General features: G+C 45.6%; 2 protein-coding genes across 6 annotated transcripts in view; one reads left to right on the forward strand and one right to left on the reverse strand.

Annotated features, from left to right (window-relative positions):
• CDK14 (cyclin dependent kinase 14) overlaps positions 1 to 25,322 on the forward strand; it is a 738,271-nt gene that overhangs the window by 311,878 nt on the left and 401,071 nt on the right. The window lies entirely within an intron of this gene.
• LOC133072689 (uncharacterized) lies at positions 6,566 to 19,070 on the reverse strand. The gene is given in 4 exon segments (XM_061166264.1): positions 6,566 to 6,712; positions 10,597 to 11,178; positions 11,621 to 11,678; positions 12,427 to 19,070. Coding segments are annotated over 4 exon segments (5,184 nt in total). The 5' UTR covers positions 16,824 to 19,070.

Consider the following 25,322-nt stretch of genomic DNA (forward strand, 5'->3'; position numbering starts at 1 on the left):
TTCTGATGAAAACTGTACCTGTTCTTGTGTTCATTGATAGTCTACTAAAAAGATAATTTCGGTATTTTTCTGTGCAAAGATTTTGTTTCTAGGGCTTTTTTGTAAATTGTTATTTTTTTCATTTGTTTTGTCACTCCAGTGTTTGTTACTGTGTGTTTCGTGGTTGAGCCCAGATCATTAAAGTGGCCAGGACTTGTGGGATAATTGATGAGGAGAAAACCAAGAGACCCAGGGATCTGTAAGGGAATGCCACGGAACCTGAGAAAGGGGAAAGGAAGAACATGCCCAGTTGAGGCGGATTGATAAGGAGCTCAGGACAATTTGAGCATCCTGGGCAAGAATTGAGTTTGAGGTTGACAAAACCTACATTTATAGAAACTGGAAGCATGCATGCATGCTCAGTCACTTCAGCTGTGTCCAACCCTTTGCAACCCTATGGACTGTACCCCACCAGGCTCTTCTGTCCGTGGGATTATCCAGGCAAGAATAGTAGAGTGGGTTGTCAGGCCCTCCTCCAGGGGAATCTTCCTGATCCAGGGATTGAACCCTCGTCTCTTAGGTCTCCTGCATTGGCAGACAGGTTCTTTACCACTAATGCCACCTGAGGAGCCCCAGAAGCCAGAGGTAGCAGCATTTTATAGTCAGAGGAGTTAAATAGATGTTACATGTACTGAAGTTGAGGTGAGAGCCATTTATATGAATTAGAAATCACCTAATCATAGGGATTTTAGAGCTGAGACGATCTTTAGTGAGTCTGTCATCTGGTTCCTTCACTTTGCAAAAGAACAAGCTGAGTCCTGGAGAGTTCAGTAGACAGTTTATAACTATCAAGATCAGGTCAGTTAGGCCTGGAGTGAAAGTCAGTTTGAGTCATTATTGTAGAGAAGATGCTCAGAGATCTTGGCAGTGAATCCCTACTTGAAAATGCAGCTCTCACCACAGATTATAACTGATCTTGGTGGGGAGTGCCAAAAAGATACGTCATTTCAATTTTTGTCTATTTCTCATTTTCTTCTGACATTTTGGAATGTGGTGGAAGCCTTCAGAAGACCGATCAAATAATTTCGATTTTGCTTCTTTAAAAAGAAAATGAATCCCATATGTGGAGAAGATGTATCAGTTTGTTGTGGGAAAAGTTTAGAAGTAGAGAGTTCAAGGAAATTTTAGTGTAGGACATTTGTATGTTTTGGATACATGCCATCCCAGTCAAGTCCCTGAGTATACTCAGAAGAATTGATTTGATAATAGCACTTTTTAAAAGCGTGAACAATTTGAATAGAGCCCAAGAAAAAGAATTAAAGGAAATAATAAGCATGAACTTGGCAGTGGTTCTGTCATCTGCGGGCTGATAGTTCTTCCTTCTGTCCTGAAGTTTAGGGCTAGGGTAGGCAGGATCCCACAGTAGGGCTCAGTTTTAATGACAATGACTTGGTTTCACAGAACTACTTATGATAGTAAAATTTTCTTGTTGAAAGACCAGGATTAATTTTTCTGCAGGGACATTTTTTGTTTTTTCCCCAGAGATTTGAGAAAGTATCTGTGATGAGCAGCAGATTGGTTGGGTTTATTTATTGAAGATGACCTGGTTAGTAATTTAAATATTCTAAATGCATTATAAGCATTCAATAAACAGTTATCTATTACATTGCTTTCTAAGTGCCTTTAAATGTATTTAAAAAATTGTGAGCCTGTGGGAAACAGTTAAACATTTCCTTTTTTTTAAAATTATTTTTGGCTGCATTGGGTCTTCGTTGCTGCGTGCAGGGTGTCTCTAATTGTGGTGCATGGGCTTCTCGTTGCGGTGGCCTCTGTTGTTGCAGCGCATGTGCTCTAGAGCGCAGGCTCAGTAGTTATGTTCCACAGGCCTAATGGCCCCATGGCAGGTGGGATCTTATTTCCTGAACCAGGGACTGAACTTGTGTCCCCTGCATTGGCGGGTAGATTGGTAACCACTGGACCTCCAGGGAGGTTCCACAGTTAAACATTTCTACTTTCTCTTTGACTTCCAGGGTTGATTTGGCTCCAGAGTATGTCCTTCCCTCTGGTCCTGTTATATTAATACATTTGGACTATTATAGGTGGTTGATGGTGTTGTAGGGAACCAGTAACTCCCACCGCCTACCCATTCTAACCAGCAGATTGTAAACCCACAGAATTGACTACCCGATGAATTTGAACACAGGTCCATCTGACTCTGTAGCACAGCTATTAACATGAGAATGTACCACTTCCTAGAGGCAGGATCATAGAGATTAAGACTTAACCCCTCAGTGATTTGTACTTGATTGGCCCAGAGCCACAGATCAGTTCCCCAGTTCCTGTTCCAACTTCCCTGTCTTAGCCTAATACATGCCGTCTTCTCTAGTAGAATCATGAATGTGTTAGAACAGAATTGAAACTTGCCTGGCAGGATTCACCCATAACCAATTAACTGTTGGAACATAGATTAACCAAATAATAGATATCTTGCTAATTTTAAGGTGATTAATATTGCAGAACTTATTGATACTGCCCTTAGTAGAATAATTAGTGCAAAAGAAAATATTTTTAAAAGTGTGATTTAGCTCCATCCAGGGAGCTAAATCAAACTGAAAATGGAAAAACATGAAAACACAGCTGTTTACCATACAATTTTGATTTCAGACACATACTTGAAAGTTTTTAGAATTGGGGATTGCTGGTAGCTTATCTACTGCTTGAAAAACTGGACTTCCAGATACTTCTTATATTTCCAGAAGAGTTTTACCCCAGTAGTAGATTATTGAAAATACTTGACCGACAAGCCTATGCTGTTATCATTTAAGCTTTATATAAACCATTAAAAGTAAAGTCATAAAAATATTCTGAGCAAACTAGCAATCTTAAACTTGGTTCATTAAGATTGTCAACTTTGAATTTTGTGTATGAGATAGAAAAATTACTGGTATTAAGCACTGCAGTGTTTAGCTGGAAGTTCCTGCCTTCTTTAAGTAAAAACTCCATCAACCTATAATATTTTTTAAATTAATTAATTAATTAATTTTTGGCCATGCCAGGTCTTCGTCCTAGGCGCGGGCTTTCTCTAATTGCAGTAAGTGGGAGCTAACTCCAGTTGTGGTGCTGGGGCTTCTCATTGCTGTGGCTCCCCGTGCCCTGGAGGGTGGGCTTTAGGCACGTGGGCCTCCCTGGTTGCATTATGGACTAGAGTTGCAGCACAAAGGCTTACTAGTTGTGGCAGGTGGGCCTAGTTGCCCCACAGCTTGTGGAATCTTCCCACACCAGGGATCGAACCCACGTACCCTGCATTGCCAGGTGGATTCTAAACCACTGGGTTACCAGGAAACTCCTATACTGTTTGGGTAAAGAACAATCTTAAAACTTACAAAGAACAAATGGCCATGTGTGTGTGTGTGTGTGTGTGTGTGTGTATACATATAATTTATTACCCCAATTCTTTATTTGCTGCTTTGTTATTATACATTTTGCTGTACTTGGAGCAGAAAATATGACCAGAGAAATATATGGTTATGTTATTTCGATGATTTGATAAACCCATGTTTTGCTTTTGGGCTTCATAAAGCATCTAGGCAAATCCTTAAGTATGGTGATAGATTACCCTGGTCTCTGAATGTAGTTGTTAGTGGAAGCTTTATGTGTCATTGGAGGGCAGTACATGGCCTTTTATATTTCAGGGATGAAGTATAATGCAAAAGCTAAATTGAGATGTCAGTCAAGAATTGAGATTTTCAAACCTGTGGACTTTTCTTAAGGAGAATGTTTGCTTTTCTTTGTTTATAAGGAAGTAACTGAAATGATTTGTTATGCATATATGGCCTAGGGGATATCTAGGAAGGTTTCTTCAATGCTAATATTTCCTAGCTACAACCCTTTCTGTTATATATGCACATGAATATACACATCTACACATTTCTGCAAATTAAAAGCCTATTTTAGATATATCATGTTTAATAAGTGCAGTTCATGTTTTCCATTTCCCTGGGAGGGGTGTGTGTGTGTGTGTGTGTGTGTGTGTGTGTGTGTTTTAATTTCATAGACATAAACATATAAGGAGCTGTCTTCCTTTTAATTGCTGTGGGCCCCCGGAGTTCCTGGTATGACTCTAAGCAATTTGTAGCCTTTAAGAAGAGCGAGAAGACACCTTTTAAAGGTTTTAAATGGTCATTTAAAGCGCATATATTAATGTAGAAAACCAGTCTTTTGAGAAACTTCCATATTTTTGAGGAATCTTAACCTTCCCCTAGTTGGAAGAGGAGGATTTCTAATGCTGAGCATTTTTCCCTGGAGAAGGGATAAAATGCCCTGCTTCCCCCCTCCCCCAACCCCAAACAACTTTTGTAAAAGAATAATTTAACCAGAAATCAAAATGTTAAGAAAGCACACATGGTCATTCAAAACATAGGAATCAGTCTTTTATAGTATTTTTCAAATAAAAACTAGAATGTTTTCCCTTAAAGGTTACCAGTGACTTCCACTTAGCAAAAACTCATGACCTTTTCAAATTCTTGGTCATCCGTAACACCATTTTATTATTTGACACTATTTGCTGCTGCCACAGAAGAATTGTATGTCCCTTGCATTTCACTGGGTATGCTTGTTGTAGTTTTATTAGCTAAAGCTGGCCTCTCGAAAAACCCTTTCTTTTCTGCAGAGACCTTCTCTTTTGGCTTCTTAGGGGCATCCTGCAAATCCACAGTGTTGACTCTCCTCACTCGCTCACGGGAGATCATGACCCTGTGGTACCAGCTGTCACCTCTCTGGGCTGATGCCCCAAACCACATCTCTAGCCTTGACGTGTATGCCTCCACGTTCAGATAACCTAGTATAACTCATTAAAGGTACTGTTACTCTCTCCAACTCAACCCAACCCAACCCAACAGCTTTAGATGCTTTGGGACCAATGTGTTTCAGGCATAACATTATTTTCTTTGACTGAAAGACATCGGGTTATCAATGCTGGGGTCGTGTTCTATTAGACTCCCCTCTTCCCTCGTAAGTAATCTGTCTCCACTGCAGGGTTTTCCTCACCATGGCTCCACTCTCATCCTCTTCCTTTTCATCTTCCTCGCTGTTTTCCTATCCAGATATAAAGTCGTGAAGGTCCGTGAAGTGGTTTCCTCTCCGGGCCCCTCTGCTTCATGGGGCCATCCTTTCAATTTCTTTCATTTTCTGCTGCTCGATTCATCCTCTTGAAGCACAGTCTTCAGCTGGGTCCCCTGGAAACAGACTCAGAGGCCAGGTTACATGGAGGTTAATGGGACGTGAAGGTGCTCTCACCTGCAAGGAAGTGAGAAGACAGGTTGAACGGAGAGAAATTCAGCTGCAGTGAATTTGTAGCTGACCCCACGGAGCGCTCACAAACGGAAGCAAAGGACCAGACCCTTCAACAGCCTTAGCCCTACTGAGAGGACCCTGCCGTGGTTCATTTCCCAGGCTCTCGCTTCCGCCTCTCTATGGCTCTGTTGGCTTTGCCGTGGCTGTTGTTTCTTAGTCACTCAGCCGTGTCTGACCCTTTGCGACCCCATGGACTAGATCCCACCAGGCTCCTCTCTCATGGGGGTTCTCCAGACAAGAATCCTAGAGTGGGTTGCCATGCCCTCCTCCAGGGGATCTTCCCAACCCAGGGACTGAACCACGGTCTCCTGCCTGGAGACAGATTCCACTCAGATTCCACTGAGCCCCCAGGGAGGAGTTTTGCTCTGTCCCCTTCCTGCCTCCTCGTGTGCCTGGCTCTACGCCAGTTACCCCCAGTGAGCAGAGGCATGAACGAGCACGTCGGCTGCTGCAGCCAGGGGCTCCTCGTGATAAGCTGCAGACAGTGGAGCAGCCTCTGACAGATGAGCATGCTGGTGTGGAGAGGGCTGTGAGCCCAGCCCCCCGAGACGCACTGCAGCCGCGCTGAGCATCGCTCTTTGCTCTGTAGGAGCCTCTGTTGCTCCTTCCTGTCTTCTTCAGGTCAGTGTCTCAGCCTGAGTCCTCCTGAGTCCTCCTGAGTCCTCCTGCCCCCTCCTGCCCCCAATCCCTCCCAGCATCAGGGTCTTTTCCAATGAGTCAACTCTTCGCATGAGGTGGCCAAAGTACTGGAGTTTCAGCTTCAGCATCAGTCCTTCCAATGAACACCCAGGACTGATCTCCTTTAGGATTCACTGGTTGGATCTCCTTGCAGTCCAAGGGACTCTCAAGAGTCTTCTCCAACACCACAGTTCAGAAGCATCAATTCTTCGGCGCTCAGCTTTCTTCACTGTCCAACTCTCACATCCATACATGACCACTGGAGAAACCATAGCCTTGACCAGACAGATCTTTGTTGGCAAAGTAATGTCTCTGCTTTTTAATATGCTGTCTAGGTTGGTCATAACTATCCTTCCAAGGAGTAAGCGTCTTTTAATTTCATGGCTGCAGTCACCATCCACAGTGATTTTGGAGCCCCGAAAAATAAAGCCTGACACTGTTTCCACTGTCTCCCCATCTATTTCCCATGAGGTGATGGGACCAGGTGCCATGATCTTAGTTTTCTGAATGTTGCGCTTTAAGCCCACTTTTCCACTCTCCCCTTTCACTCTGGGAGTCAGTAATTCACTTCTTTGCTTTTCGTGGTGCGGCATCTTCGTTGCTGCGCGCGGGCTTTCTCTAGCTGCGGTGCTCGGGCCTCGTAGTTGCGGCACACAAGCTTAGCGGTTGCGGCCGTGGGCTCGGCAGTTGTGCCTTGTGGGCTCTGGAGTGCGGGCTCAGTAGTGGTGGTGTGTGGGCTTAGTTGCTCTGTGGCGTGCGGGGTCTTCCCAGGACAGAGATCAAAACCCTGTCCCCTGCATTGGCAGGTATCTTCCTAACCCCTGGACTACTAGGGAAATCCCGATGAAACAGTAGCTGATAAAAAAAGGTTAGCATGTTTCCATGGAAAGGATGTGGAGAGAGAACTGGTTTCAAGCCCTTGCCACTCGATAGCTTTTCTGTAGTCTTGGATAAGGTGCTTAACAAAACCGGGTTATCTATTTCTTTTAAATATCTTTAAAGTGTGTTAATGGGCTTTGCTGGTGGCTCAGATGGTAAAGAATCTGCCTGCAATGCAGGAGACCTGGGTTCAGTCCCTGTGTTGGGTAGATCCCCTGGAGAAGGGAGTGGCAACCTACTCCAGTATTCTTGTCTGGAGGATCCCATGGACAGAGGAGCCCGGTGGGCTTCATTCAGTCCATGGGGCTACAAAGAGTCAGACATGACTTTCAAAGAGGATTGAGAAATAATGTCCTTTGCCGTTTTGTTCAATGGGACTACTGTAACCAAATTCTTGGGTTTATGAATTGTCAAGTGCCACAAAAGAACTTATTTTTGTTAACAGTGTAAAGTAATACACATTGGTGATGCTAATAATTATATGTTGATGATGCTGTAATAACAATCACAATCATAATGATTTAAAATAGTGATAGCTTTGCATCAGATGGCCACAGAGATTGAATTTCCCTTTGCTGGCAATATTTCGAATATTTGTTGATTAAGTTGTTTTGGTAGCTTTTCAGCTTATGCCCTTCTTGGCTCAAACAAGCAATTAAATTCTCCTCAGGAAATTGTGAAAGGTTACCTTTAGTTGTACAGTCTATGCTTCTGAATTTTGGCTTCAGTTCACAATTCATGGCCAAATTAACATCTGAATCACTTGAGACCCATTCATAAAGAATGGGATTATGTACGTAACTTGTAGTACTTAGCTGTTAAGAAGCTTGAGTTTCACAGTGCAGCCAGGAGGGAGAGAATGTACTTCTGTACTTTGTACTCTGACCCACGGGCTGAACTGGGGCCATATGAGCCTGTGTTTATATGTAAGTGAGCATCCCACTGGGGTCGGAACTTGCCAGTTTAATGGAGGATGCCTCCAATTTAGCATTTGAGATTTGTAAAGGATCCCTAGGGCCTTCCAGGGAAATTTTTGTGTAAATGAAAGATAATAGCAACATTTTAGTCATTTGCAAATCATCCTTTTTAAGTAAAATGCCTTATGGAAACCAATAAGGCCATATAATTCTTTTCTAAAAATAAAATTCAAATACTCTTAGAGGGAATTCTTCAGAGCTAGAAAACACTTCCTTTGTATTTTTGTATTGGTTGCCCATGCTTTTCTTTGTTGCTGTGGTATAAAGTAATGGAGACATGTTTAAAAGCTGGGAAGTTGGAAGTGATTATTTTTGGATCAAACAATTGGGGGATGACTTTTTTTTAAAAATAGCTTTGTGTGTGTCTGTGCTGTCACTTTAGTGGTGTCCATCTCTGCGACCCTATGCACTGTAGCCCTCCAGGCTCCTCTGTCCATAGAATTCTCCAGGCAAGAATATTGGAGTGGGTTGTCATACCCTCCTCCAGGGGAATCTTCCTAACCCAGGGATTAAACCAGTGTCTCCTGGGTCTCCTGCATTACAGGCAAATTCTTTATCTCTGAGACACTGAGGAAGCCCTTTAATAACTCTATATGCAGTTTATAGCAAATACAGTCCTTATGGAATTTTTCACATAGTATGAACTTTAACATTAAGGACTTGGAAAATGTGTGAATTATTTTTCATGAATTATTTTACTAATAAGACTAATTCTATTTGACTAGATTTCTATATCATAAATGTATTCATCATTGTTTAAAAATTTAATTACTCATGTTTTGGAAAGGACTCTTTAAAGGTAAATTCACATCAGAATGACCACAGAGTGTGGTAGGTATGCATCTGTTAGTCAAAACTCCTAGCAGTTTGATCTTTTTAAATTAAAGACCTGATCAGTTATCTAGATAGAAATTTTAAGAAACTGATTTTGCAATTATAGCTATCATAGAAGAATTCCTTCCAGAGAAATTGAGCAAGAATGGCAATTAATTCCAGCTGCTGGAGTGAACTGTATGAAAATGTCTGAGTTCAAGCTCTAGTAACTTGGGGGGAAGCTCCTCAATCCTATGATTTAGCAGCCGTTAAACTCTGTAGACAATTGTCCACTCATTTCACTGAGTTCTTAAGTGAAGCCTTGATTTCCTCATTTTCTTTTTCCATGAGTTCAGTATCCCTGACACTACTGACCATTTCTGTGGAGGGCAAAGAGAAGAAGAAAGAAAGGGAGGCTTAATTTTTAAAATTGCTACGATTTTTAAATTCTCTTTTTCTCTAAAAAGTTGCTTATGTGTGCTTTTTAAAAAATGAATATACTTTTTTTTTTTTTTTTTAAGAATAGTGTTAGGCCTACAGAAAAGTTGAACATAAAATGCAGAGATTTCCTGTACACCCTTCTCCCCAGGCCCTGTTATGCCCGATGTCCGAATCCCCGAGCGGGAAGAGAGAGAAGGCTTCCAAGACAATGCAACTCGCAAAAAAAGGGAAGTTTATTACTGTCTCGAGCCAGGGCCTTCTGCCACCAACATCACGATGGTGCAGGGTCAGAAAGCGCCGAGCTCAAGCTTGTTACACAAATTTATGAGATATGCAAAAGCGGTTAGTAACTGGCTTAAGCGGATTGGTTACATGTTTGCAAAGCAATTCTATCCGTACAGACTTTCGCGGGCTTTTCAGCTCTCCCTTTGTTCTTGTTGGGCGCATATTGATTGGCTGGCTCCAGGTTACTTGATGGGGGTAGGGAATCTTACCATTTCGGGGGAAGCTAAAACTTAGGTCCAGGCCGCCTGTCATGGTATTAACCCTGGCAGCCTCACATTCCCCCCTGTCTTCTTGTTCCTGTAGAGGAATCTTTCTCTTCATCCTGGGCTACCATCTGATATTGCTGCCTCAATACCATAATCTGAATGGTATTTAGACGTTCTCTAATAAATGACATTAGCCGGTTTAAAATACAAGGGCCAAATGTAAGTGTTAATAATAGCACTATAAGCGGGCCCAGGAGGGTGGAAACTAAGGTGGTCAGCCAGGGGGAGCGTTGAAACCAAGACTCAAACCATCCCTGTTGGGCCTCCCGTTCCCTCTTTCGTTGCGCCAGCCCGTCTCTTACTTTTGCCATAGATTCTCTTACCACTCCTGTATGGTCTGCATAGAAACAACATTCTTCTCCCAGAGCCGCGCAGACCCCACCCTGTTGGAGAAAAATCAAGTCTAATCCTCTCCTATTCTGCAAGACCACCTCAGACAAGGAAGTCAGAGACTTCTCTAAGTGGCTGATTGATTCTTCTATGCGAGTTATATCTTCATCTATGGCGGCTCGTAGGGAAGAAAACCCTTGGCCTTGCAGAGATAGTGAAGCTATTCCTGTCCCTGCTCCTGCTAGCCCAAGACTGAACAAGGCTGCCATGGTGATCGCACTGATTGGCTCTCTCTTTTGTCTTAGCAATTCTCGGTCCCAATGTGAGTACATAACCTCTTCAGAGTGGTATAAGATTTTTGGCATTACAGCAACCAGGACACAGAATTCTTGACTCTGGTTAAAAACCTTCACATTTAAACATGGGGTTAGCCCAGTATGTGAACAAATCCACCAGCCCCCAACCTCTGGCACAATCCAATTTTTGCCATATAAGCGTAGGTTACTAATAGTCCGGGCACAGAGGGAAGTTTTATCACGTGGCACTGTGCCCAAACAGAGTCCCTGTCCCCAAACTTCATTCATTGTGAGGCCAACCTTGCGTTCTTCCCATCGGCATGGGGGTGGGTCCTGGCCTGAAGATAAGTGGTAAGAGACATTGAGGCCTATGGCCTCATAGAAGGGGGGGTGAAGATTATAACAAAGCCAACAGGACTGGGTTGCATTAGGGTTGGTATGGTTTATGACCGTAAAGGCTGCATTCACTAAGGCCCATAGGGGGTCCTGAATTGCTGAGCTAATGGTAACAGCCAGAGGGCCAGGGGTTTCTGTCAGTTTGCCTCTGAGGCTCGGGGTAGAAGAGATGTTAAATGTTCCTGGCAAGCTTGGTCTGAAGGGGGTTGGCTTGGGGGTCGCCTTGTGCCCCTGTAATGCTTTGACCAGATTGGGACCTAAACTATGTACCTGCACCGGCTCAATAACCTGTTTAATGATTAAAAGCTCGCCTGGGTAGGGGCCGGGCCAATTTACGTGAAGTTGAAAACCCCAAGTCAGTCCTGAGGTCCAGCGGTTTTCTTTTTTCGCCCGTTCCTGGTTAAATCGTACTCGTACCTGAGGCCCCTGGTGTCTACGGTCCTTGAAGGTGAAGCTAACTAGATCTCTGTTTCCGACATCCCACCTCTGGGGTCCATCACAAGAGGTCACACAACTCCAGCTCCTGCAATAATAGCTTTCTATGCCACCACAGGTTTTCCAGTTATTTTTTACATAGCCCGGGCAAGCCCAAAACCCCAACCTATGGTTTTTTATCCCATCTCTATAGTACTTATCATAGAGACCATCCTGCTTTGCGAAGAGGCTTGAGAGGTCGAAGTTCAGGTCTGGCCACCAGGTGTTTGGAGGGTGGATTCCTGAGGTCTCATTGAGCAGCTCATGAGTTTGCCCGTCGTTGAGTTTCCATGTGATCTTAGCAGGTTGATGGGGGTTATGACTGGTCGCTCCTGGGTCGATGAGAGCTGCTATCAGCAGGAGAATTAGGAGGCCTCCCAGCGGACGAGTTTCAGTTTCAAAGGATTTGACGGGTGAGGACTCGCCTTCCATTCTGCTCGCGCTTTTTCCTGTTCTTCCGATGTAGCTTGCCGCACGTGATTGCAGTGAACCCAGGGTCCAATCCCGTCGACCTTGACAGCGGTAGGAGTGGTAAGGAGAACAACATAAGGGCCTTTCCATCTAGGTTCTAATACTTTAGATTGGTGTCGTTTTACCCAAACCCAATCACCTGGGCCAATATTATGTGAGGGGAGGGCCCTCTTGTTTTGGCCCTCATGCATCTCTCGAATCAATTTCCAAACATGGTTATGCACCTTACTTAATGCTATCAGAGTTTGCTGGAATTGTCCCAAAGTAGGGGGTGGCAGACATTTTCCTTCGAAAATAGGATACACAGGAGGGGGTCTTCCATACAGAATCTCAAAAGGAGTAAGATTCAGCTTATAAGGGGTGTTACGTGCCCGAAAGAGTGCAAAGGGGAGGAGGGTCACCCAGTCCCCGCCAGTCTCTATTGCCAACTTTGTCAAAGTTTCTTTTAGGGTCCGATTCATTCTCTCAACCTGTCCTGAGCTCTGGGGATTATATTCGCAATGTAACTTCCATTTCGTCCCCAGAGCTTGGGCCAGCCCTTGTACAATCTGGCTCACAAAGGCAGGTCCATTATCAGAGCCCATAGTCACTGGCAGCCCATACCTAGGCACTATCTCCTCTAAGATCTTTTTAGCAACCACTATTGCTGTCTCTCCCTTAGTGGGGAAAGCTTCTACCCACCCTGAGAAGGTATCTACCAGTACCAACAGATAGCGGTACCCATACTTGCCTGGCCTTACCTCGGTGAAATCTATCTCCCAATGTTGCCCTGGCTTTTCCCCTCGGTACCTCGTTCCCGAGTGCTGCTTCTTCTCTGCCCTCATCAGCTGGCACGCTTCGCAGGCTTGAATTATCTCTCGTACAGTTGCATTTTGTCGAGGGAACCTCAGGCAGGCCATCTGGAGAAGTGTTAGGGTCTTTTTTTCTCCCAAGTGCGTAGTTGTGTGCAGGTGTTCACACAGGTGACGACCCAGGGTGGCAGGCAAGATCAGGTTGTTGTTTTGGTCTCGGTACCATCCATCTTGGTCATCTTTCTGGAGGGTGGTATCCTTGTTGATCCAGGCGAGATCAGGGAGGGAATATTCGGGAACTGGTGGCAAGGTCCCCATACCAGGGGGTGGAAGGCCCACGGCTAATATGGGGGCGGCATAGTCCCGGCTAGCCGCTTCTCGAGCGGCCGCATCAGCAGCACGATTGCCTCGCGCCTTAGGGTCTTCTTCCTTCTGGTGACCGGGGACATGTACTATAGCTACTGCCCGGGGTAGTTGGACAGCTTCCAAGAGCCTGCGAATCTCAGGCAGATTTTTGACCTCTTTTCCCTCAGCTGTCCGAAATCCCCTTTCTTGGTATATGGGACCTTGAATATGGGCAGTGCTGAAAGCATATCGGCTGTCAGTAAAAATGGTGACTCTCTTCCCTTTGGCTTGCTCCAGAGCCTGTATTAGGGCAATCAATTCTGCTTTTTGTGCAGAAGTGTTTGGGGGTAGTGTCTCAGCCCATATCGTCCGCCCTGAATCATCAACTATGGCGGCTCCCGCCTTCCTTTGCCCATCTTTTACATAACTGCTCCCATCGGTGAACCATACTAGCTCACTGTTGCTTAGGGGTACATCAGTTAAGTCTCTTCGTGCCGCCAGGGCCTCAGCCAGTATCTCACTGCAATCATGGAGAGGGCTGTCCTTCTCTGGGTTGGGTAGGAGCGTGGCCGGATTTAGGGAGCAAGGGGTCTGAAAACGCACCCGTGGGGCATCGAGCAGCAAGGCCTGGTAGTGTGTCAAGCGGGCATTGGAGATCCACTTACCCGGCGGCTGCTTTAAAACCCCTTCCACTGCGTGGGGGGTGTAAACCGAGAGTTGCTGTCCATACGTCAACTTGTCAGCGTCGTGGACGAGGAGGGCTGTAGCTGCAATGATGCGAAGGCAAGGGGGCCACCCAGCGGCCACCGGGTCTAATCGCTTCGAAAGGTATGCTACCGGCCGCTTCCATGGTCCCCATTGTTGAGTCAAGACCCCCTTTCCTATTCCTTGCTTTTCATCTACAAACAGCTGGAATGACTTATTTGGGTTAGGCAGGGCAAGGGCTGGGGCTTCTAGTAGGGCCCGTCTGAGTGTCTGGAAAGCCTGTTTCATTGGCTCAGTCCAAGTCCACTTTGGGGTCTCTTTACTTCCCTCATATAAGGGCCGGGCCTTCTCAGCAAACCCCATAATCCACAGTCTGCAATATCCAACAGTCCCCAGGAACTCTCTCACCTGGCGAGGGTTTTTGGGCTCTGGTATCTGCAATATTGTTTCTTTCATGGCCTGGGTTAGCCACCTTTGCCCCTGTCTGATCTTATACCCCAAATAGGTGACCTCTTGCCGGGCTATTTGTGCCTTCTTTGCGCTAGCGCGATACCCCAAGATGCCTAGGGTCTGTAATAGGTCCCCAGTGGCATGGCTGCAAGCTTCCTCTGTGGTTCCAGCCAACATAAGGTCATCTACATATTGTAGCAGAATGACCTCTGGGTGGCAAGCCCGATATTCGTAGAGGTCCTCACTCAGAGCCTCATTAAACAAGGTAGGGGAGTTCTTGAACCCCTGTGGGAGGCGGGTCCAAGTTAATTGTACTACCGGTTGGCCTTCCCCCTCAGTCCACTCAAAGGCAAATATCTCCTGGCTCTGGACTGCCAGGGGTAGGCTGAAAAAGGCATCCTTCAAGTCCAGCACAGTGTACCAAGTGTACTCAGGCAGTAAACTGCTCAGGAGAGTATACGGGTTAGGGACAGTTGGGTGTATGTCACTCACCCGTTTGTTGACTTCTCGCAGGTCTTGGACAGGTCTGTAATCCGTCCCCCCTGGCTTCTTCACCGGCAGTAAGGGGGTGTTCCAAGGGGATTGGCATCGCCTGAGAATTCCGGCCTCCATGAGCCGTCGAATGTGGGGAGTGATCCCCCGCCGAGCTTCTTGGCTCATAGGGTACTGTCTCACCCTCACAGGAATTGCCTCGGCCTTTAGCTCGATGACGACCGGATGTCTCTGTTTAGCTAGTCCCATTCCTGCTGTTTCTGCCCAGGCCAATGGGTATTTATGGACCCACGGTTGTACATCTAGTGCTATGGTCTCTGAGGGCTTAGGCGCAAAAAGTCTGTATTCATCCCTTAAGGCTAGGGACAAGACATGTATCGGTTGTCCAAGTCCATCCGTGACTGACATTCCCCCGGGGTCAAAATGGATCTGAGCATTAACTTTAGTCAACAAGTCTCTTCCAAGTAGAGGGGCTGGGCATTCTGGTATCACCAAAAACGAATGGGACACCTGGTGGGTCCCCAGATTTACTTTCCGTTCTGTGGTCCAACAATATCTTTTTGTCCCCGTGGCTCCTTGCACTAAGCTGGCTTTCTTAGACATTGGTCCCAGTTTTTTATTTAAAACAGAGTGTTGGGCGCCAGTATCTACCGTGAAGCCAACGGGTTTCCCCTCCACATGTATGGTTACCCAGGACTCGGGGAGGGGTGCCGAGTCTCGACTCCCCTAGTCACTGTCTTCCCCCGCATATAGAACTCGAGTTCCAGGGGGGATTTTTTCTCTCTGGGTCATTCCTCTCTTTGAGTCCCTCTTAGGGCACTTGTTTTTCCAGTGCCCCTGTTCTTTGCAGTAGGCGCACTGATCCTTCTTTAGGGCCTGCCTTTTTGGTTTTTCTTTTTCTCTCGTCCGGGGGTTTCGAGGTTCCCTCAATTCTGTTCCAGCCTTTATCCCCGCAAAAAGAATCTGGGCTAGCTCCTTCTGGTTCTTCCGGTTTTCTCTAGCCCTATGTTCCCTGTCTTCTTTCCTGATCTTCTCCGCTAATTCCCTTTCCTCCCGCCGAATTCACTCTTCCCTTTCTTCTGGGGTCTCCCTATTATTAAATACCTTTTCAGCTACTTTCAGTAAATCCTGTATTGTCTGTTCTCCCAATCCCTCTACTTTTTGTAATTTCTTCCTAATATCTGGGGCTGCCTGATTCACAAACGCTAACAAAACTGCAGCGCGTGACTCCTCAGCCTGGGGGTCCATAGGTGTATATTGCCTGAAAGCTTCCATCAGCCTCTCTAGGAAGGCTGCCGGGCTTTCAGTGGGCTCTTGCCTTACTAAATTTACCTTTGCCAGATTTGTCGGCTTTCTTGCTGCAGCCCGCAGGCCAGCCATTAGAGTCTGGCGGTATACTCGGAGACGCTCCCTACCTTCCACTCGCTCAAAATCCCAGTTAGGCCGCAACAGGGGAAACCCCTCGTCCACAAGATGAGGCTGGGCAGTTGGCCTCCCGTCGACCCCTGGTACCCGTTTCCGCGCCTCTGCCAGAATTCGCTCCCGTTCTTCCGTGGTGAAGAGCACCTGCAACAGCTGCTGACAATCATCCCAGGTGGGATTATGAGTGAACAAAATGGAATCTAAGAGGTCAATGAGGCCTTGGGGCTTCTCTGAGAAAGGAGGGTTTTGGGTCTTCCAATTGTACAGGTCACTCGTGGAAAAGGGCCAGTACTGATAGGTTCGCTCTCCGTCCGGGTTAGTTGGTCCCACTCGGACAGGGAGCGCCTGAACAGTGGATGAAGGTAACTCTAGGTCCCCAGGGTCTTGCTTACCCTTATCTCCCTTAGTTTTCCCCCGGGTCCCCAATGCCGGTCCCCCCTCATGGTTGGTTCCCGTTGGCCCTCTTAATCCTCTCGGTTCACCTGTGGGAGCTTCTCTCCTCGGAGGGGATTGCAAGGAGGGCACATATGGCGGAGGCCTTATCTCCATTTCTAGATCTATCAGGTTTGGATAAGAAGATTCCTGAAGGACTGGTTTTGGGTCCTCTTTCTTTTTGGTTTCCTCCGGGGGGGTCTCCATCACCAGGACCTGTGAACTGGAGGAACTAGGAAGTTTGTAAACAAAAGGTTTTAACCATTTAGGCGGATTTTCCACTAGATCCTGCCAGACCATGACATAGGGGACCTGACTCGGATGGCCCCAGGGATCAGGAGCCATAATCTTTTCCTTCACAGCCTGTATGATGGACGGTTGAAAGGTGCCTTCCGGAGGCCATCCAACCTGAAAGGCGGGCCACTCTGCAGAACAAAAAGTTATTAATTTACTTTTCTTGACCAGCAAAGACAAGTCATGGGCCCTGGCCCTGACATCCGAAAAATGGTCAGTCATGAGAGAAAGTGGGGTAGATTCTCCTTGCCCCATGGTCAAAGAATTAACGGTAAGGAAGAGAGAGAAAGAGAATAAGTCAGAAGTGAGAGAGAACAATGCACCAGAAGAGAACGAGACTAGAGACAATGCCGGCACACATAAAAAACACGGAGAGCCAAAGACAAACACACGGACAAACAAACGTCGGCCGACGACACAGCGCTGGGTTTTCGGGCCCCCTGAATTTTCTTGCCTCCCGGTGGCAGATTCACCTTACCGAATGACGTCCGCTGTTCATCAGACTCGGGGTCGGGAGAGGAACTTTCCTTCCCGCGGAGTCGGCTGCCTCCCAGCGCGTCCGCTGGCCTTGGCCTTACGCCGGCTGGCTCCCCCTTTATAAAAAGCCTTCCCGCGGAGTCCCGCGGAGTCGGCTGCCTCCCAGCGCGTCCGCTGGCCCAGGCCTTACGCCGACTGGCTCCCCGTTTATAAAAAGCCTTCCCGCGGAGTCGGCTGCCTCCCAGCGCGTCCGCTGGCCCAGGCCTTACGCCGACTGGCTCCCCGTTTATAAAAAGCCTTCCAGCGGAGTCGGCTGCCTCCCTGCTTCCTGAGCACCGGTGTTATTATTTATCCTTCCCCTTTGTTCTGTAAGCGTTCTCTTCTCCCGGTCAAGGGATCCCGGACGAGCCCCCAAATGTTATGCCCGATGTCCGAATCCCCGAGCGGGAAGAGAGAGAAGGCTTCCAAGACAATGCAACTCGCAAAAAAAGGGAAGTTTATTACTGTCTCGAGCCAGGGCCTTCTGCCACCAACATCACGATGGTGCAGGGTCAGAAAGCGCCGAGCTCAAGCTTGTTACACAAATTTATGAGATATGCAAAAGCGGTTAGTAACTGGCTTAAGCGGATTGGTTACATGTTTGCAAAGCAATTCTATCCGTACAGACTTTCGCGGGCTTTTCAGCTCTCCCTTTGTTCTTGTTGGGCGCATATTGATTGGCTGGCTCCAGGTTACTTGATGCGGGTAGGGAATCTTACCATTTCGGGGGAAGCTAAAACTTAGGTCCAGGCCGCCTGTCATGGTATTAACCCTGGCAGCCTCACAGGCCCAAATTTTGCCGCAGTTGATGAATGAAGTCGTGATTAACTAAAGTCCACCGCTTACGTTAGACTTCACTCTGCATTGTGCAGGTTTATGGGTTTTGACAAATGCATGATAACATGTATTCATGATTACTAAGGGCTTGTCTGGTGGCGCAGATGGTAAAGAGTCTGCCTGCAGGACACTGGGGTTCTATCCCTGGGTCAGGAAGATCTGCTGGAAGAGGGCGTGGCAACCCAGGAGACCCAGGTTCAATCCCTGGGTTAGGAAGATCCCCTGGAGGACGGCATGGTAACCCAGGAGACTGGGGTTCTATTCCTGGGTCAGGAAGATCCCGTGGAGGTGGGCATGGCAATCCTGTCCAGTATTCTTGCCTGGAGAATCCCATGGACAGAGGAGCCTGGTGGGCTACAGTCCATGGGGTTGTAAACAGTCAGACACAGGATTCAAGATAAACACCCCATTCTTTAAGGGAGTGGGAGGCTGGGAGCAGGGGAAGGTTGTTCACTGTAAAGTGTGAGTCCAGCAAAGCTTGCAAACGCCAGTCTGTCTCCTGCTAGTGGATGAGTGGACTTAGGGGAGAGGCTGGAAGGATGTTTTCCTGCTTGGTTACAGTTCAAAACAATCAAGGGGAGTGCTAATAAACAGCCTTAATTGGTCCCAGTTACAGGACTAGCTAATTAAATTCCCATGAACACTTTGAAACTGCATTTATAAATTTAATGTATTTGGTTCTTAAGTGTTCAAGGACCTTGATCTAACAACCAGAACTTCTCCAAGTACTTGAACTTTTCTTGTGAACCTAATACAAGTTTTTTAAGTCCATCCTAAGAATTCCAGCGCTTGGGAGGATCTGGTAAAACCCTTTTATACCTTTCAATTTATTTATTTTTAAAATATTTATTTTTATTTGATTGATGATTGGTTTACAATATTGGCTTGATCTCTGTTATATTTAACCATAGGTGTACATATGTCCCCTCCCCCTTGAATCTGCCTCCACCTCTCACCATTCCCGCCCCTCTGGGCTGTTACGGAGCCTCAATTTGAGTCCCCGAGTCATACGGCAAATTTCCATTGGCTGTCCGTTTACACAGGTTGGTGTATACGCATTCATGCTACTCTCTGCATTCGTCTCACCCTCTCCCTCTTCTCCCCACGCTTGGCCATAGGTCTGTTCTCTGTATCTGTGTCTCCAATGCTGCTCTGCAAACAGATTCATCAGTTTCATCCCTTTTAGATTCCATACATAGAAGATATATAGATTCCACCTTTCAATTTAAAGTCATAGATTCAAATAAACGGAGGTTACAATATCGTCTGTTAATATATCAAAGTGTTTTAAACATAATAAACATGTTATCAACTAAATATTGAACCTTGTCCACACTGGAGTGGGTAGCCATTCCCTTCTTCAGGGGATCGTCCTGGCCCAGAGACTGACCCGGGTCTCCTGCATTGCAGGCAGATTCTTTACCATCTGAATCACCAGGGAAGCAAGTAATGATTACACTATCATTCCTGAACTTAACATTGGAGATTTTAATACCTAGGGTTTGATTTGATCGTTACGTCTCTGTTGAAAACTAAAGATTCTTGGAGTTCTTGTCACCCAGAGTGATTTAGAGTTGCCATCCCAGGAAGAGTCAGGCTCCTTGTATAAAGGTTGGTCGGTCACTTAACCAGCCAGAGGTCTGAGACCCGGTGGAGGGCGTGGGTGTCACGCTCTTCTTGCCCAGGCGCTGAAGGACGAACCGCACCATCTGTATAATCAGGATAACAGCTGGAACATTCCAGGTCTCTATTCTTAAGTGATTCTTTGATCTCATTCGACCCTGCAGTCCTCCCAATCAGAGGCACTTGAGCTCTCTCAGCTAATCTCTCTTCCTCCTTGTGGAATGGTATATTCTTCTCATATTTTTCTTGTCTGGTTAGGTCAGAACTCTTAAAGCTATTTTAATCTAATACTACTACTGAATTCTCTGTATCTCTCGCACCTCTGTCTGTCTCAAGCCACGACACTAGAGTCTGGCTCATGAGAGCTGTGCTGAGTTTGCAGCCGTGTCTGACTGAGACACTTGTCTGCTCATGGAATGAGTCACGGGAAAACGGTGACCATGAATCATTCTTCGTAAGGAAAGGTGAAGTAGTAGTGTTCTGGAGTTCAGATATTTGAGGTCTTGCTTATTAACCTTTACATTATATGGAAATGTATTGTTCTAAAAGTGCCAGGGTGATTTTCACATCCAGCTAAAGGCTTTTCACAGAAGATTTATTGTGAAGGAAAGTTTTGAGATGAGGTTATTAGGATGGACTCGTGTCTTTCTGTCACCTCCTACATCTAGTCCGTTGATAAATTCTGTTGGTTCCGCAGGAATCAACAGCTTCTCAGCGCCTCCGTGGCCGATGTTGTAATATCTCACTTGAGCTCTGTTGTTAGATCATGTCCTAGTGTATTTTTCTGGTTTGTTTTTTATTCCACAGTAACCCCACTCCTGTCCATAGTCTGCCTTCCACACCGAAGTTGGCTTGATCTTAAAACATAAATTAGATGGGTAACCTATTGCCGTCAACCCTGCAGTAGCTTTATTTACCTATTTTTATTTATTTTTTTATTTATTTATTTTTTCTATTTTTATTTTTGATCGGGGGATAATTGCTTTGCAGTGTGGTGTTGCTTTCTGTCACACATCGCAATGAATCAGCCCTAAATGTATGCGTGTTCCCTCCCTCCTGAGCCTGCCTCCCAGCGCGCCTCCTCCCACTCCTCGAGGTCACCTTCAGTCTTTCATCGTGTTACTAATAGACTGACATCCAGATGCTTTCCCCATACGTCCTCGATCCTGGCTCCTCTGTGACCTCACGTCCAGTCAGTGGCCTTAGCCAGGCTGGGCTCCCTGTCTGTCATTCCTTTACTTGAGGCTTCACCTCAGCACCTTTGAACTTAGGTGTGCCTCTTTCTGCGACCTTGTGTTCCATAATATTAGCATTTACTGAGCACTCTGTGCTCTGTAAAATTAACCTTAATTTTGATGTCCCTCACATCGAGAATGACCTCCTTAGAGACGTGTTCAGGGAGGCGTCTGACCATCTCATCACCCCTCTCTGATTTAAGCTCCCTCTCTGTCCCCCCTCAACCCCCCCTACACTGTACCCTCATCACCCCGCTCTGTGGTTTCTTATGGATTAATTTTCATTCATAGTCCTCACCAGCAGTTGGCATTGTCTTGTCTGTTTATTCATTTATTGTTCCAAGTTCATCACTGTACCCCCAGCACCCACAATAGTTCCTGGCACCGGTAATTATTCAGTATCACTTGTAACATAATATACCGCATGAATGAATGGTTTTCTCATTAGAATAAAAGTCCAGTAGGGCCTCCCTGGTGGCTCAGTAGTGAAGAATCCACCTGCCAATGCAGGAGACGTGGGTTCGATCCCTGGTTTGAGAAGATCCTACGTGCCACGGAGTAATGGAACCTATCCAAAAAAAAAGAAGAAGAATGAAAACCTAATGGCAGTAAGGGCTACGCCTGTCTCAGTATAGCTGCATCCGCAGGACTTGACACACACAGGCAAGCACTTGATGAATATTTACCGACTGAATGATGGACTGACTTGAGTTCAGATCTCTGTGAGGCATTTCCATCCCTAGTCTTAAATGCTCTTGACCGCGTCCTACTCACGGACAGTCACTTGCCTTTCTACCTCCCTTGCTGCCTGCACCCCTTCCAAGTGACGAAGCAGCTGAAGGGAGTCTTTTGTAAGTTACATATAAGAGACTCTAAGGGAAGCACTTGTCAGCGGACCCTTAGCTGATTTCGTTTTCCTCTTGTACTGCTTTATAGCATCTCAAACCGAAAGTAAAATGAGTGGTGTAAGCACAAAGCTGAGAACAAAATAGAATACTTGAAATTATTTGAGGACTTAGAATTGCTAAAGTAACTTACGGTCTTCCACATGGAGTGTACATTAGACATTGCCATTTATAGTTTTTTTAAGTCACTTTTCATACAGAGTCATTTATAGTAAAATGCTTAGTATTTTACAAAAAGATAGCAGTGCTTAAAATATATACCTGAAATCCCTTAAATAAGTTTGAATTTCTAAAATAGCACCTCAGACTGGAAAAAAAAATGCGTTGCTAAGGACGAAGTATCACTGAGGATAGAATAAGCTCATATGTTTCAATAGTGTCAGCAGTTCACGGAGCACTCTCCTCTGCTTTATCTTAAGCGGATGTGGGCCTAGGATCACGTGTGATAAAAATGCTTTCCTTCAGAATGGAGGAGATGAAGAGACGCTTACATAGAAGGCTCTGAGGAGGTTCTTCTGGAGGAGGTCCTCAGAGTGGTGGGTGACTATGCCTAGGATGGTCCGTGGAGTCTCTGCTCACGCGTGTAGCCCTCTGCTTCCCACACGTCCTGTCCTCATCTTGTCATCCACCATGTCAGCGCTCAGCTCTTTTTAAAGAACAGTTTTGTGTGTTTGTTTTATTTTTGTCGCCTGTGGCTGCACTGGGTCTTGGTCGCCGTGTGCAGGCCTTCTCTGGCTGTGGCGAGCAGGGCTTCCTCTCGGGTCGAGCGGTGTGGGCATCTCACTGCGGTGCCTTCTCTTCCTGCGGAGCACGGGCTCCAGAGCGTGGGCTTCGGCAGGTGTGGCGCGCGGGTTCCGTTGGTCTGCGGCATGTGAGGTCTTCCCGGACCAGGGATTGAACCGGTGTTCCTGTATTTCAAGGCGACTCTTAACCACGGGATCATCAGGGAAGCCCCGCGCTTAGCTCCTGATACTTCCTGACAGTGAGATCATGGGACTCACGATCGCCAGGCCTGTTTGTGGCTTCGGTCCACCACTTCACCATTTTACAGCCTTTTTCCATTTCAGAGCTCATTCATGTTCTATAAAGATGGGATTACATCCAATGCTTAGTTGACTGATAATGGAAACCGACTTATGTCTGAAATTTCTGAAACCCTTAGTCAGACTGTCCATGATAAGAGCACCATGTCAGGGCTCTGAGGCTGCGATTCGCCAGTATTCCACGCACGAGGATCCCTTTGGGAGATGGGAATGTGGTTCCACACAGATCCCATGGCGCACCCAGCTATGCTGAGTCAGAGCCTTGGAGGCTTCCAAGCAGGGATCTCAGTGGTAAAGTTCTAATGTTTGAAACCACTGTTCTGGGGACAGAACAAGAATTTTAAGGCGTAGTCTCTGCCTTCAAGATGCTTGTATCTCGTCAGAAAATGAAAGTGAACACGAATGGCATAGTTAGTCTCACGGGGTTGGATTTCTGTTTATTTGATTAATGTGTTTGGAGGGAAGTCTGGATACGACAGCATTGGTTTGAGTGTCCTTGATTTATTCCTGGGGTAGAGAGTTTGGGTAGAAATGTGCCAGATGGTCTGACTGGTCTAGCATGGTTTATTTTAGCATGTCAATCATTAGTTTGGCTTCCAAGCGTATGTAGGGTTAAGTAGACTTTTAAGTACCCCCCTCTCTCCTTAAGCTGCTAAGATTTTTCAGGAATGACTTAAAAATAGACCCAGTCGTTTGGTTAACTTTGTTTTTCTTGTGAAAATAAATTCCCTCCCCACGTGTTTTATAAATTTAAGTGGCATCTCTTTTCAGATACCTTAGAATGTGAACTCTGGGCATTGTGTAATAGTTCCCATGATCTTAGTGGCAATTTAAAACTGTGTGGCATCTATGTTATCCAATTGCTTTATTATGAACTTTTCACACTGTGACTAAGAGACCCCTTCCTTACTGGTGATGAAATCAATTATTAGCTATTGGTGTTTGTCTTATGGTCAAAAAGCTCAGTGGCTTTCTAAAGCTTTACTGTAGAAGCTTTTACAAGTAAATGATCTGAAAATAAGATGGAGTCAATTAGAGGTTGTGTTACTACTTTGTATCTTTCACTTTGCCTATATAATTAGTGTATCTTCCTAGAAAAGACTTTGAAAAACATAATCAATGATGCCAGAAGGGATTCTCTGAGCAAAACCTTGATTATCACAGAGATTTAGTTTGTTAAAATAATAGGACTGTATCTTGATATAGATTGACTTGGTTGAAGATAAAGCGTAGAGACTGAGGCAGAGGGCGTGGTCAGGTAAAGTAGGACCTTGTGTGTAGAAAGCTATGATTTTATTATGAGTACAATGGGAAGCCATTGGGGTAATTGGCAAGGAGTTGAAGGATTTGTTTGTTTACAGGGGAATGATATAACCTGATATAAGTTTTAAGAGACTTCTTTATGTTTATAGTAGACCAGGAAGAAAGATGTTGGTAGTTTAAATTAGGGTAATAGTCTGGAGAAGGAGAAAAGTGAAGGGAGTCTGGATATAGTCTGCTGATGCTACTACTGCTGGATCAGAGTGAACTAGAAATCAAGGTTTAGCATTCACTGAAATGTGATATGTTGTAAGAATAACAGGTTTGGAGACAGACCTGGAGGAAATCAAAGATTCATGAGTCATCCAATTTGAGATATGTTTTTTGGCAGCTGGATAGATAAGACTGGTGCTCAAGGAGACATTCGGGCCTCAGGGAAAAACTAGAGATTTATTAGTGAATTAGATGGTTTAAAAGCCACAGAAATTGATGAATCACCTACTGAGTGAATTTAGGCAGAGAAGAGTCAGGACAGAGTTCAGTGTTTAGAAGTCAGTCAGAAGAGAATGCAGAAGCAAAGGTGATCAAAGAGAGGGGGAAAAGGTAGACAGGAGAATAAAGACATTGAAAGAGAGCATATTCAAATTGTTAGGTTTTTTTTTTTTTTTAAAGAGACAGAAATTGACTAAAAGTAATGGAAAGATGGATACCAAACTGGGTTGTGGGTCAAACAGGAGATGATCAGAGGAATGAGCAGCGATAGGCATCTCTGAGCAGGAACTAGAAATGGTTGTTGAGGGTGGCAGTGTGAGCTCAAGAACTTGAGGTAAAGGAAATACTTTTTTTAAGATGACACTAGGGTGTGTTTGCTATGACCAGTGGGTTCTGTAGGCAAAACTCTGTTAGCCTTTGCCCTGCTTCATTCTGTACTCCAAGGCCCAAGTTGCCTGTTACTCCAGCTATTTCTTGACTTCCTACTTTTGCATTCCCGTCCCCTATAATGAAAAGGGCATCATTTTTGGGTGTTGGTTCTAGAAGGTCTTATAGGTCTTCATAGAACCATTCAGCTTCTTCAGCATTACTGGTTGGGTCATAGACTTGAATTACTGTGATACTGAATGCTAACAGAGTTTTGCCAAGAGAACACACTGGTCATAACAAAACCCTCTTCCAACAACACAAGAGAAGACTCTATATATGGACATCACCAGATGGTCAATACCGAAAACAGATTGATTATATTATTTGCAGCTGAAGATAGAGACGCTCTATACAGTCAGCAGAAACAAGACCAGGAGCTGACTGTGGCTCAGATCATGAACTCCATATTGCAAA

Source organism: Dama dama, chromosome 18, assembly GCF_033118175.1.
Source record: "Dama dama isolate Ldn47 chromosome 18, ASM3311817v1, whole genome shotgun sequence".
NCBI classification, from domain to species: Eukaryota; Metazoa; Chordata; class Mammalia; order Artiodactyla; family Cervidae; genus Dama; species Dama dama.